Source organism: Nannobrachium achirus, assembly GCF_963921795.1.
Source record: "Nannobrachium achirus genome assembly, contig: SCAFFOLD_225, whole genome shotgun sequence".
Classification (NCBI taxonomy): Eukaryota; Metazoa; Chordata; class Actinopteri; order Myctophiformes; family Myctophidae; genus Nannobrachium; species Nannobrachium achirus.
The window spans coordinates 1-15340 of NW_027664673.1; the positions used below are offsets into that span (position 1 = coordinate 1).

At 39.9% G+C, this 15340-nt stretch overlaps 1 protein-coding gene across 1 annotated transcript in view; it reads right to left on the minus strand.

Annotated features, from left to right (window-relative positions):
• Positions 1 to 688: 688 nt before the first annotated feature.
• Positions 689 to 15340, minus strand: part of LOC308280865 (uncharacterized protein) — a gene marked incomplete at both ends in the record, with an annotated part of 50665 nt that continues 36013 nt past the window's right edge. The window contains 2 exons of the mRNA XM_080755180.1: positions 689 to 997; positions 1103 to 1126. Of these exons, the coding sequence (XP_080611306.1) occupies positions 689 to 997; positions 1103 to 1126 (333 nt within the window). The remainder of the gene's footprint in view (positions 998 to 1102; positions 1127 to 15340) is intronic.

The window sequence follows — 15340 nt, forward strand, 5'->3', positions numbered from 1 at the left end:
GTTACAATGGGTGTGTATGTGGAGAGGGCCTGGGCGTGTCGGGCCTGGTAACATTTACATCAAATATCTAAATATTGAATCAAGCAAATTAAAAACTGTTCAGGGTGTTCATAAAAGCCTGATTAGACGATAAAATGACTTTGAAAGTGTAATATCCCTTTAAACTCATCAACAGTGCAGCTGTACTGAAAGCTTGAATTATCCTCTTTCTATCAGCAAAGTTTTTGTTTCATAAAAATCCACCATAGGCCTGTTATGAGCTACTTTCTGTCAAGATATTCTGTGCAGGTTTTTATTTTTCCAAGTGTCAGAGTTTGGAAGCACTCGTTTTCAACAACACAACATCCTGCTGCCTCCTGCATTATGTGACATGTAGAAACAGGTGGTATGCAGGGCCGTTGAGTGATTTGCAACGAGGGCTTCCAAACTCCAATGCTCCAAGCTGCTCAATGTTTTGCCACTCAATATAGATTAGGGGGGCGGGTCCCAGTGGAGGTATTTTTTTCCAATTCTACTATACTTGTGAGGACATCTGGTCCTCACATGGTAATAAAAACGGGGACACACGCGCACACGCGCACACACACACACACACAGGGAAAGAGACAGACAGACAGACAGACAGACAGACAGACAGACAGACAGTATAGTATAGATTAGTGTCATTGTTTAAGTCATTGTTTGTTACCTGAACAGATCAGCTCCAGACTGATGGAGGAACTACTAGACTCCATTACTCCTCCACCTCTACACTCCCTCAGTGAAGATTCAGATCCAACACATTTAGATTTAATCCACCATGTATGTTGATCTGTAGAACCACCTCTGATCTCTGCAGAAACAACAGAGCCACAGCCCAGCTGTCTGCACGCTACAGATGATAACTGCTGGTTCCAATAAGAAGAAGGATCCACTGTTCTCCATTCTCTCTGGTGTTTCACCTCCAGTCTACCAGTACAGCGTCTGGCTCCTCCCACCAACCTGACATCACCAGACTCTGTACACAGAACATAGAATAAACAGTTAAATAAAGTAATATTACTTTTATATTACTTCTAGGTTAAAATGTATAATATTGATGTGTTTATTGATGTTTGTTTACCTGTTGTGTGGAGAGCCTGGAGAGCTGAAGAGAAACATGATCACATTAATGAGTCTGAGTGAAACCAGTGGGGGAAGAAGTACTGGAGTAAAAGTATCAATAAATACTCTATTACAAGTAAAAGTATCAATAAATACTCTGTTACGAGTAAAAGTATCAATAAATACTCTGTTACAAGTAAAAGTATCAATAAATACTCTGTTACAAGTAAAAGTATCAATAAATACTCTGTTACAAGTTATAGTATCAATAAATACTCTGTAACAAGTAAAGGTATCAATAAATACTCTGTTACAAGTAAAAGTATCAATACCACCATGTAGAAATACTCTGTTTCAAGCAGTGGTGTAAAGTAACTAAGTACATTTAAGTACTGTACTTAACACACCGGGTGCCCAGAATTATTCGACGTGTGTGTTTGCTGGTGCCCATGGCAACCCGCCATTTTACCTACCTTCGAAGTACTGGCGAGAAAAGTAATCTGAGTAATTGTAATCCGAGTATGTCCTGTTTATTTCGCGAAAATCTTTTCTTTCAGTCAGGACCGTTTTTTTATCAATTCTAAGCCACAGTGTTTGTGTTACGGCCGGTAGAAGAGGCTGCCGTTTTGAGAAAAAAAAGAAAAAAGGAAGAGAATCCGGAGAAAACAGCATTTTTGTGCAGCCGCTAAACAGGAAGTCAACGAGCCAGACAGCACGTCCGGGTGGCGTCTGGCCGATACGCAAGCTTGTCCAAGTTCCGGTCCCCGCCGAGCCCCCTGTGATTGGCTGAACCGGAGGTAGGGAGCGCTCCATTGTAGTCACTTGGACCGCGCAGAGGCGGTGAATAGAATGCGTTAGGAGGTTATCGTGGCGTTTGGGCATAAATATGGGCATAAATATAACGATTGCATTCACCACGGCTTCGTAACTCGCGCGGCGCTCCGCCGGCCGCGCGGCCCTGGCCCGCTGGCCTTCGCGCCGCTTGCAATGTCGTGGACAATAACTGAGCGTCGTGGACAATAACTGTGACATCTAACCATAAAACGAGCGCTCCCTTCATAGACAAGCTTGCGAATAGCTTCCTCGCGTCCGGGTGACGTAATTTCGCGCTGCATGTTGGGAAATGGAGTTTGTTTCATCACCGCGGTAGCCAAGTGCAGTAGCTACAGTACAGTATAGTTTACTGTACAACGTGTCAAACGCGTGAAATATCCCACTAGACAAAGAGTCTAGAATAGAAATACCCGGAGTTACTGTGAGTTGAATCTAACTGCAATTCCTTTGTTGCCACGGAGAAGAAGTGAACACAGAGAGAGATTCTGGGATCCACAGGTTAAAGTTGGTTTATTGCATAGAATATGAAGCCTATCAGGCCTAAGCCTTCTAGAACAACCGGTCAGCCTGCCGGCCCCCGGGAAAATGCACACACTACATACAATTAATTCTGTGGTCTTTTTAAAGCAAGTCAGAGGCGGACCACCATGTCATGTCCAGACAGGTTGAGTAGATTAGCATCTGGTCAATACACTGACTTGTGGCCTTGTGGCAGAAGGCCTTGTTGACTGTAAATCCCTAACAATAGCTAATCACAGCAGGTGACATTCCTACACAAAGATAGTGCCCTGTGACTTTGTTCCACCCAGGAGCACTGGGGGGTAAATGCAAATAGCCCCTATTGGTGCCGTGGGAGACAAGCAGGCAGACAGACTTGATTGAGTACCCCAATGCAAATAACAGCAGTTTGATCCGTACAGTAAGTACAAAAATATGTGAGATATGGTTTCACAGGATACAACACGCGTCAATGGGCACACGTAAACATCAAAGAGTTTGGCGTGTTGACACCACGTGGGCGTTTAATGTGTTAAGTACAATTGTTAGGTTTTAGTACTTTACTTGAGTATTTCCAACAATACTTTTACTTCTACTCCACTACATCTCAGATGCAATATTGTACTTTTACTCAATTTATTTTGAAACGTAAGTTACTAATTACTTTACAGATATAAATTATAATATTATAAAACATAACAACATAACAACAGAAAATGTAAAATCCAACTTTAAGTTTTCTTCGTTTTTTTTTTACTTATTTTTTATTATAAAAAAAAGATTTAAAATAGTAAAAAATAGACAATCTACAAGCTCAAAACAGTTCACGATGCAACACATTGTGAGCTTGTAGATCAGCTATTTTCATCACTTGTGTGAGACTATATGAATACGTATGGCATTTATTAACCCCTTAAAACCAGGAAGCATCGGTGTCATTTTAGCTTCTAGCTTTGGCTGTTCAAAAATATCAGATGTACAAGCTCACAGTGCGTCACTTTGTGCTGCAAAGCACAAAGTAGACTGCTCCCGAGTCCCGTTGAACTCACATGTTCAATGGTAAAGAGTACCCTTTAACCCCCCCCCCCCCCCCCATAAATAAATGAAAAAAGAAAGAAAAGGAAAGAAAAAAACAATAGTATACAGTACAGTTATATTTAATTAGCAGCAAATGGTTTCTATCGATCAATCAAACTTTATTAAGGACCTGGACAAGCTGTGACGGTTCTGATAGTAAACTGATAGTAAATGATTATAAGGACACTTGGTCCATTTGTGGAGTGCAGTTTGCTTCCAGGTTGTCCTGACAGGCAGTGCATTCTGTCTTCATTAAATATTATTGGTCATTCATGAAGAAAAAATATCCTAGCCAGGATGTACCAACTGGCGAGGCCTGGTACTGTGAGCTTGTACATCGGCTATTTTAAAATAGCCAACATTTAAATATTTACAGGGACTTAATACAATCATTTGTCATGGAAGTGGACTTCCCAAGCAACATGGAACTGTGCGTTTCTCCACTGGCACTGGCTGGCAGTCAGTTAGGTTGCATGCTTTGTACACACTGTCACATGCGATGGTGTGTCTCATAGAACAATGCTACCTTAGGGGGGCACCATTTCACAGGAGAACATCAGTATGAATGAGTCTGATTAACGCCAGTCTGTCAGCAATTACTGGTATTATATTTCATAGGGGTGACATAGTGGCACGGTGCCCTTGGAGACTTGGTGCCCCAGGCAAACATCTGTTTCACCTCTCCCAATGGGCGGCCCTGCTAGCGCTTTCACTCATTCAGGTTTTGTCACAGAACCCCGGGCTGAATCAGGGGCCCAGCACGTCCCTGCACAGAACTGTGTGACTGTGGCCTCTCTGCACTCATCTATTGGATTTAACATTCTACACTGAACTGTGTGACTGTGGCCTCTCTGTTATCTATTGGATTTAACATTCTACACTGAACTGTGTGACTGTGGCCTCTCTGTTATCTATTGGATTTAACATTCTACACTGAACTGTGTGACTGTGGCCTCTCTGTTATCTATTGGATTTAACATTCTACACAGAACTGTGTGACTGTAGCCTCTCTGTTATCTATTGGATTTAACATTCTACACAGAACTGTGTGACTGTAGCCTCTCTGTTATCTATTGGATTTAACATTCTACACAGAACTGTGTGACTGTGGCCTCTCTGTTATCTATTGGATTTAACATTCTACACAGAACTGTGTGACTGTGGCCTCTCTGTTATCTATTGGATTTAACATTCTACACAGAACTGTGTGACTGTAGCCTCTCTGTTATCTATTGGATTTAACATTCTACACAGAACTGTGTGACTGTGGCCTCTCTGTTATCTATTGGATTTAACATTCTACACTGAACTGTGTGACTGTAGCCTCTCTGTTATCTATTGGATTTAACATTCTACACAGAACTGTGTGACTGTAGCCTCTCTGTTATCTATTGGATTTAACATTCTACACTGAACTGTGTGACTGTGGCCTCTCTGTTATCTATTGGATTTAACATTCTACACAGAACTGTGTGACTGTGGCCTCTCTGTTATCTATTGGATTTAACATTCTACACTGAACTGTGTGACTGTGGCCTCTCTGTTATCTATTGGATTTAACATTCTACACAGAACTGTGTGACTGTAGCCTCTCTGTTATCTATTGGATTTAACATTCTACACAGAACTGTGTGACTGTGGCCTCTCTGTTATCTATTGGATTTAACATTCTACACTGAACTGTGTGACTGTAGCCTCTCTGTTATCTATTGGATTTAACATTCTACACAGAACTGTGTGACTGTGGCCTCTCTGTTATCTATTGGATTTAACATTCTACACAGAACTGTGTGACTGTGGCCTCTCTGTTATCTATTGGATTTAACATTCTACACTGAACTGTGTGACTGTGGCCTCTCTGTTATCTATTGGATTTAACATTCTACACTGAACTGTGTGACTGTGGCCTCTCTGTTATCTATTGGATTTAACATTCTACACAGAACTGTGTGACTGTGGCCTTTCTGTTATCTATTGGATTTAACATTCTACACAGAACTGTGTGACTGTGGCCTCTCTGTTATCTATTGGATTTAACATTCTACACAGAACTGTGTGACTGTGGCCTCTCTGTTATCTATTGGATTTAACATTCTACACAGAACTGTGTGACTGTGGCCTCTCTGTTATCTATTGGATTTAACATTCTACACAGAACTGTGTGACTGTGGCCTCTCTGTTATCTATTGGATTTAACATTCTACACTGAACTGTGTGACTGTGGCCTCTCTGTTATCTATTGGATTTAACATTCTACACAGAACTGTGTGACTGTGGCCTCTCTGTTATCTATTGGATTTAACATTCTACACAGAACTGTGTGACTGTGGCCTCTCTGTTATCTATTGGATTTAACATTCTACACTGAACTGTGTGACTGTGGCCTCTCTGTTATCTATTGGATTTAACATTCTACACAGAACTGTGTGACTGTAGCCTCTCTGTTATCTATTGGATTTAACATTCTACACAGAACTGTGTGACTGTAGCCTCTCTGTTATCTATTGGATTTAACATTCTACACTGAACTGTGTGACTGTGGCCTCTCTGTTATCTATTGGATTTAACATTCTACACAGAACTGTGTGACTGTGGCCTCTCTGTTATCTATTGGATTTAACATTCTACACAGAACTGTGTGACTGTAGCCTCTCTGTTATCTATTGGATTCAACATTCTACACAGAAATGTGTGACTGTGGCCTCTCTGTTATCTATTGGATTTAACATTCTACACAGAACTGTGTGACTGTGGCCTCTCTGTTATCTATTGGATTTAACATTCTACACTGAACTGTGTGACTGTAGCCTCTCTGTTATCTATTGGATTTAACATTCTACACAGAACTGTGTGACTGTAGCCTCTCTGTTATCTATTGGATTTAACATTCTACACAGAACTGTGTGACTGTAGCCTCTCTGTTATCTATTGGATTTAACATTCTACACAGAACTGTGTGACTGTGGCCTCTCTGTTATCTATTGGATTTAACATTCTACACAGAACTGTGTGACTGTGGCCTCTCTGTTATCTATTGGATTTAACATTCTACACTGAACTGTGTGACTGTGGCCTCTCTGTTATCTATTGGATTTAACATTCTACACAGAACTGTGTGACTGTGGCCTCTCTGTTATCTATTGGATTTAACATTCTACACTGAACTGTGTGACTGTGGCTTCTCTGTTATCTATTGGATTTAACATTCTACACTGAACTGTGTGACTGTGGCCTCTCTGTTATCTATTGGATTTAACATTCTACACAGAACTGTGTGACTGTGGCCTCTCTGTTATCTATTGGATTTAACATTCTACACTGAACTGTGTGACTGTAGCCTCTCTGTTATCTATTGGATTTAACATTCTACACAGAACTGTGTGACTGTGGCCTCTCTGTTATCTATTGGATTTAACATTCTACACTGAACTGTGTGACTGTGGCCTCTCTGTTATCTATTGGATTTAACATTCTACACTGAACTGTGTGACTGTAGCCTCTCTGTTATCTATTGGATTTAACATTCTACACTGAACTGTGTGACTGTGGCCTCTCTGTTATCTATTGGATTTAACATTCTACACAGAACTGTGTGACTGTAGCCTCTCTGTTATCTATTGGATTTAACATTCTACACAGAACTGTGTGACTGTGGCCTCTCTGTTATCTATTGGATTTAACATTCTACACAGAACTGTGTGACTGTAGCCTCTCTGTTATCTATTGGATTTAACATTCTACACAGAACTGTGTGACTGTGGCCTCTCTGTTATCTATTGGATTTAACATTCTACACAGAACTGTGTGACTGTAGCCTCTCTGTTATCTATTGGATTTAACATTCTACACAGAACTGTGTGACTGTAGCCTCTCTGTTATCTATTGGATTTAACATTCTACACAGAACTGTGTGACTGTAGCCTCTCTGTTATCTATTGGATTTAACATTCTACACTGAACTGTGTGACTGTGGCCTCTCTGTTATCTATTGGATTTAACATTCTACACAGAACTGTGTGACTGTAGCCTCTCTGTTATCTATTGGATTTAACATTCTACACAGAACTGTGTGACTGTGGCCTCTCTGCACTCATCTATTGGATTTAACATTCTACACAGAACTGTGTGACTGTGGCCTCTCTGTTATCTATTGGATTTAACATTCTACACAGAACTGTGTGACTGTGGCCTCTCTGTTATCTATTGGATTTAACATTCTACACTGAACTGTGTGACTGTGGCCTCTCTGTTATCTATTGGATTTAACATTCTACACTGAAATGTGTGACTGTAGCCTCTCTGTTATCTATTGGATTTAACATTCTACACAGAACTGTGTGACTGTAGCCTCTCTGTTATCTATTGGATTTAACATTCTACACTGAACTGTGTGACTGTGGCCTCTCTGTTATCTATTGGATTTAACATTCTACACTGAACTGTGTGACTGTAGCCTCTCTGTTATCTATTGGATTTAACATTCTACACTGAACTGTGTGACTGTGGCCTCTCTGTTATCTATTGGATTTAACATTCTACACAGAACTGTGTGACTGTAGCCTCTCTGTTATCTATTGGATTTAACATTCTACACAGAACTGTGTGACTGTGGCCTCTCTGTTATCTATTGGATTTAACATTCTACACAGAACTGTGTGACTGTAGCCTCTCTGTTATCTATTGGATTTAACATTCTACACAGAACTGTGTGACTGTGGCCTCTCTGTTATCTATTGGATTTAACATTCTACACAGAACTGTGTGACTGTAGCCTCTCTGTTATCTATTGGATTTAACATTCTACACAGAACTGTGTGACTGTAGCCTCTCTGTTATCTATTGGATTTAACATTCTACACAGAACTGTGTGACTGTAGCCTCTCTGTTATCTATTGGATTTAACATTCTACACTGAACTGTGTGACTGTGGCCTCTCTGTTATCTATTGGATTTAACATTCTACACAGAACTGTGTGACTGTAGCCTCTCTGTTATCTATTGGATTTAACATTCTACACAGAACTGTGTGACTGTGGCCTCTCTGCACTCATCTATTGGATTTAACATTCTACACAGAACTGTGTGACTGTGGCCTCTCTGTTATCTATTGGATTTAACATTCTACACAGAACTGTGTGACTGTGGCCTCTCTGTTATCTATTGGATTTAACATTCTACACTGAACTGTGTGACTGTGGCCTCTCTGTTATCTATTGGATTTAACATTCTACACTGAAATGTGTGACTGTAGCCTCTCTGTTATCTATTGGATTTAACATTCTACACAGAACTGTGTGACTGTAGCCTCTCTGTTATCTATTGGATTTAACATTCTACACAGAACTGTGTGACTGTGGCCTCTCTGTTATCTATTGGATTTAACATTCTACACAGAACTGTGTGACTGTGGCCTCTCTGTTATCTATTGGATTTAACATTCTACACTGAACTGTGTGACTGTGGCCTCTCTGTTATCTATTGGATTTAACATTCTACACAGAACTGTGTGACTGTGGCCTCTCTGTTATCTATTGGATTTAACATTCTACACAGAACTGTGTGACTGTGGCCTCTCTGTTATCTATTGGATTTAACATTCTACACTGAACTGTGTGACTGTGGCCTCTCTGTTATCTATTGGATTTAACATTCTACACAGAACTGTGTGACTGTAGCCTCTCTGTTATCTATTGGATTTAACATTCTACACAGAACTGTGTGACTGTAGCCTCTCTGTTATCTATTGGATTTAACATTCTACACTGAACTGTGTGACTGTGGCCTCTCTGTTATCTATTGGATTTAACATTCTACACAGAACTGTGTGACTGTGGCCTCTCTGTTATCTATTGGATTTAACATTCTACACAGAACTGTGTGACTGTAGCCTCTCTGTTATCTATTGGATTCAACATTCTACACAGAACTGTGTGACTGTGGCCTCTCTGTTATCTATTGGATTTAACATTCTACACAGAACTGTGTGACTGTGGCCTCTCTGTTATCTATTGGATTTAACATTCTACACTGAACTGTGTGACTGTAGCCTCTCTGTTATCTATTGGATTTAACATTCTACACAGAACTGTGTGACTGTAGCCTCTCTGTTATCTATTGGATTTAACATTCTACACAGAACTGTGTGACTGTAGCCTCTCTGTTATCTATTGGATTTAACATTCTACACAGAACTGTGTGACTGTGGCCTCTCTGTTATCTATTGGATTTAACATTCTACACAGAACTGTGTGACTGTGGCCTCTCTGTTATCTATTGGATTTAACATTCTACACTGAACTGTGTGACTGTGGCCTCTCTGTTATCTATTGGATTTAACATTCTACACAGAACTGTGTGACTGTGGCCTCTCTGTTATCTATTGGATTTAACATTCTACACTGAACTGTGTGACTGTGGCTTCTCTGTTATCTATTGGATTTAACATTCTACACTGAACTGTGTGACTGTGGCCTCTCTGTTATCTATTGGATTTAACATTCTACACAGAACTGTGTGACTGTGGCCTCTCTGTTATCTATTGGATTTAACATTCTACACTGAACTGTGTGACTGTAGCCTCTCTGTTATCTATTGGATTTAACATTCTACACAGAACTGTGTGACTGTGGCCTCTCTGTTATCTATTGGATTTAACATTCTACACTGAACTGTGTGACTGTGGCCTCTCTGTTATCTATTGGATTTAACATTCTACACTGAACTGTGTGACTGTAGCCTCTCTGTTATCTATTGGATTTAACATTCTACACTGAACTGTGTGACTGTGGCCTCTCTGTTATCTATTGGATTTAACATTCTACACAGAACTGTGTGACTGTAGCCTCTCTGTTATCTATTGGATTTAACATTCTACACAGAACTGTGTGACTGTGGCCTCTCTGTTATCTATTGGATTTAACATTCTACACAGAACTGTGTGACTGTAGCCTCTCTGTTATCTATTGGATTTAACATTCTACACAGAACTGTGTGACTGTGGCCTCTCTGTTATCTATTGGATTTAACATTCTACACAGAACTGTGTGACTGTAGCCTCTCTGTTATCTATTGGATTTAACATTCTACACAGAACTGTGTGACTGTAGCCTCTCTGTTATCTATTGGATTTAACATTCTACACAGAACTGTGTGACTGTAGCCTCTCTGTTATCTATTGGATTTAACATTCTACACTGAACTGTGTGACTGTGGCCTCTCTGTTATCTATTGGATTTAACATTCTACACAGAACTGTGTGACTGTAGCCTCTCTGTTATCTATTGGATTTAACATTCTACACAGAACTGTGTGACTGTGGCCTCTCTGCACTCATCTATTGGATTTAACATTCTACACAGAACTGTGTGACTGTGGCCTCTCTGTTATCTATTGGATTTAACATTCTACACAGAACTGTGTGACTGTGGCCTCTCTGTTATCTATTGGATTTAACATTCTACACTGAACTGTGTGACTGTGGCCTCTCTGTTATCTATTGGATTTAACATTCTACACTGAAATGTGTGACTGTAGCCTCTCTGTTATCTATTGGATTTAACATTCTACACAGAACTGTGTGACTGTAGCCTCTCTGTTATCTATTGGATTTAACATTCTACACAGAACTGTGTGACTGTGGCCTCTCTGTTATCTATTGGATTTAACATTCTACACAGAACTGTGTGACTGTGGCCTCTCTGTTATCTATTGGATTTAACATTCTACACAGAACTGTGTGACTGTAGCCTCTCTGTTATCTATTGGATTTAACATTCTACACAGAACTGTGTGACTGTAGCCTCTCTGTTATCTATTGGATTTAACATTCTACACAGAACTGTGTGACTGTAGCCTCTCTGTTATCTATTGGATTTAACATTCTACACTGAACTGTGTGACTGTGGCCTCTCTGTTATCTATTGGATTTAACATTCTACACAGAACTGTGTGACTGTAGCCTCTCTGTTATCTATTGGATTTAACATTCTACACAGAACTGTGTGACTGTGGCCTCTCTGCACTCATCTATTGGATTTAACATTCTACACAGAACTGTGTGACTGTGGCCTCTCTGTTATCTATTGGATTTAACATTCTACACTGAACTGTGTGACTGTGGCCTCTCTGTTATCTATTGGATTTAACATTCTACACTGAACTGTGTGACTGTGGCCTCTCTGTTATCTATTGGATTTAACATTCTACACTGAACTGTGTGACTGTGGCCTCTCTGTTATCTATTGGATTTAACATTCTACACTGAACTGTGTGACTGTGGCCTCTCTGTTATCTATTGGATTTAACATTCTACACAGAACTGTGTGACTGTGGCCTCTCTGTTATCTATTGGATTTAACATTCTACACTGAACTGTGTGACTGTGGCTTCTCTGTTATCTATTGGATTTAACATTCTACACTGAACTGTGTGACTGTGGCCTCTCTGTTATCTATTGGATTTAACATTCTACACAGAACTGTGTGACTGTGGCCTCTCTGTTATCTATTGGATTTAACATTCTACACAGAACTGTGTGACTGTAGCCTCTCTGTTATCTATTGGATTTAACATTCTACACTGAACTGTGTGACTGTAGCCTCTCTGTTATCTATTGGATTTAACATTCTACACAGAACTGTGTGACTGTGGCCTCTCTGTTATCTATTGGATTTAACATTCTACACAGAACTGTGTGACTGTGGCCTCTCTGTTATCTATTGGATTTAACATTCTACACAGAACTGTGTGACTGTAGCCTCTCTGTTATCTATTGGATTCAACATTCTACACAGAACTGTGTGACTGTAGCCTCTCTGTTATCTATTGGATTTAACATTCTACACTGAACTGTGTGACTGTGGCCTCTCTGTTATCTATTGGATTCAACATTCTACACAGAACTGTGTGACTGTAGCCTCTCTGTTATCTATTGGATTTAACATTCTACACAGAACTGTGTGACTGTAGCCTCTCTGTTATCTATTGGATTTAACATTCTACACAGAACTGTGTGACTGTAGCCTCTCTGTTATCTATTGGATTTAACATTCTACACAGAACTGTGTGACTGTGGCCTCTCTGTTATCTATTGGATTTAACATTCTACACAGAACTGTGTGACTGTAGCCTCTCTGTTATCTATTGGATTCAACATTCTACACAGAACTGTGTGACTGTAGCCTCTCTGTTATCTATTGGATTTAACATTCTACACTGAACTGTGTGACTGTGGCCTCTCTGTTATCTATTGGATTTAACATTCTACACAGAACTGTGTGACTGTAGCCTCTCTGTTATCTATTGGATTCAACATTCTACACAGAACTGTGTGACTGTAGCCTCTCTGTTATCTATTGGATTTAACATTCTACACTGAACTGTGTGACTGTGGCCTCTCTGTTATCTATTGGATTTAACATTCTACACAGAACTGTGTGACTGTGGCCTCTCTGTTATCTATTGGATTCAACATTCTACACAGAACTGTGTGACTGTGGCCTCTCTGTTATCTATTGGATTTAACATTCTACACAGAACTGTGTGACTGTGGCCTCTCTGTTATCTATTGGATTTAACATTCTACACAGAACTGTGTGACTGTGGCCTCTCTGTTATCTATTGGATTTAACATTCTACACAGAACTGTGTGACTGTAGCCTCTCTGTTATCTATTGGATTTAACATTCTACACTGAACTGTGTGACTGTGGCCTCTCTGTTATCTATTGGATTTAACATTCTACACTGAACTGTGTGACTGTGGCCTCTCTGTTATCTATTGGATTTAACATTCTACACAGAACTGTGTGACTGTGGCCTCTCTGTTATGTATTGGATTTAACATTCTACACAGAACTGTGTGACTGTAGCCTCTCTGTTATCTATTGGATTTAACATTCTACACAGAACTGTGTGACTGTAGCCTCTCTGTTATCTATTGGATTTAACATTCTACACTGAACTGTGTGACTGTGGCCTCTCTGTTATCTATTGGATTTAACATTCTACACTGAACTGTGTGACTGTAGCCTCTCTGTTATCTATTGGATTTAACATTCTACACAGAACTGTGTGACTGTGGCCTCTCTGTTATCTATTGGATTCAACATTCTACACAGAACTGTGTGACTGTAGCCTCTCTGTTATCTATTGGATTTAACATTCTACACTGAACTGTGTGACTGTGGCCTCTCTGTTATCTATTGGATTTAACATTCTACACAGAACTGTGTGACTGTGGCCTCTCTGTTATCTATTGGATTTAACATTCTACACAGAACTGTGTGACTGTGGCCTCTCTGTTATCTATTGGATTTAACATTCTACACAGAACTGTGTGACTGTAGCCTCTCTGTTATCTATTGGATTCAACATTCTACACAGAACTGTGTGACTGTGGCCTCTCTGTTATCTATTGGATTCAACATTCTACACAGAACTGTGTGACTGTGGCCTCTCTGTTATCTATTGGATTTAACATTCTACACTGAACTGTGTGACTGTGGCCTCTCTGTTATCTATTGGATTTAACATTCTACACTGAACTGTGTGACTGTGGCCTCTCTGTTATCTATTGGATTTAACATTCTACACAGAACTGTGTGACTGTAGCCTCTCTGTTATCTATTGGATTCAACATTCTACACAGAACTGTGTGACTGTGGCCTCTCTGTTATCTATTGGATTTAACATTCTACACAGAACTGTGTGACTGTGGCCTCTCTGTTATCTATTGGATTTAACATTCTACACTGAACTGTGTGACTGTAGCCTCTCTGTTATCTATTGGATTTAACATTCTACACAGAACTGTGTGACTGTGGCCTCTCTGTTATCTATTGGATTTAACATTCTACACAGAACTGTGTGACTGTGGCCTCTCTGTTATCTATTGGATTTAACATTCTACACAGAACTGTGTGACTGTGGCCTCTCTGTTATCTATTGGATTTAACATTCTACACAGAACTGTGTGACTGTAGCCTCTCTGTTATCTATTGGATTCAACATTCTACACTGAACTGTGTGACTGTAGCCTCTCTGTTATCTATTGGATTTAACATTCTACACAGAACTGTGTGACTGTAGCCTCTCTGTTATCTATTGGATTTAACATTCTACACTGAACTGTGTGACTGTGGCCTCTCTGTTATCTATTGGATTTAACATTCTACACAGAACTGTGTGACTGTGGCCTCTCTGTTATCTATTGGATTTAACATTCTACACAGAACTGTGTGACTGTGGCCTCTCTGTTATCTATTGGATTTAACATTCTACACAGAACTGTGTGACTGTAGCCTCTCTGTTATCTATTGGATTTAACATTCTACACAGAACTGTGTGACTGTAGCCTCTCTGTTATCTATTGGATTTAACATTCTACACAGAACTGTGTGACTGTAGCCTCTCTGTTATCTATTGGATTTAACATTCTACACTGAACTGTGTGACTGTAGCCTCTCTGTTATCTATTGGATTTAACATTCTACACTGAACTGTGTGACTGTGGCCTTTCTGTTATCTATTGGATTTAACATTCTACACTGAACTGTGTGACTGTGGCCTCTCTGTTATCTATTGGATTTAACATTCTACACAGAACTGTGTGACTGTGGCCTCTCTGTTATCTATTGCAGGGGTTTTCAAAGTGGGTGACGGGGCACCCTGGGGTGCCGTGACGGCAGTCCAGGGGTGCCGCGAGATAATTTGATAATATTTGGAAATGATTTGGACACTTGAAAAAATATTGAGTATCATTTTAAACTTGAAGTACAAAGTTATTTTCAGTCAGTTCTAACCAAAATGGCTATTATCTCAACGTTTTCCTTGCAACATAATCACTAAAA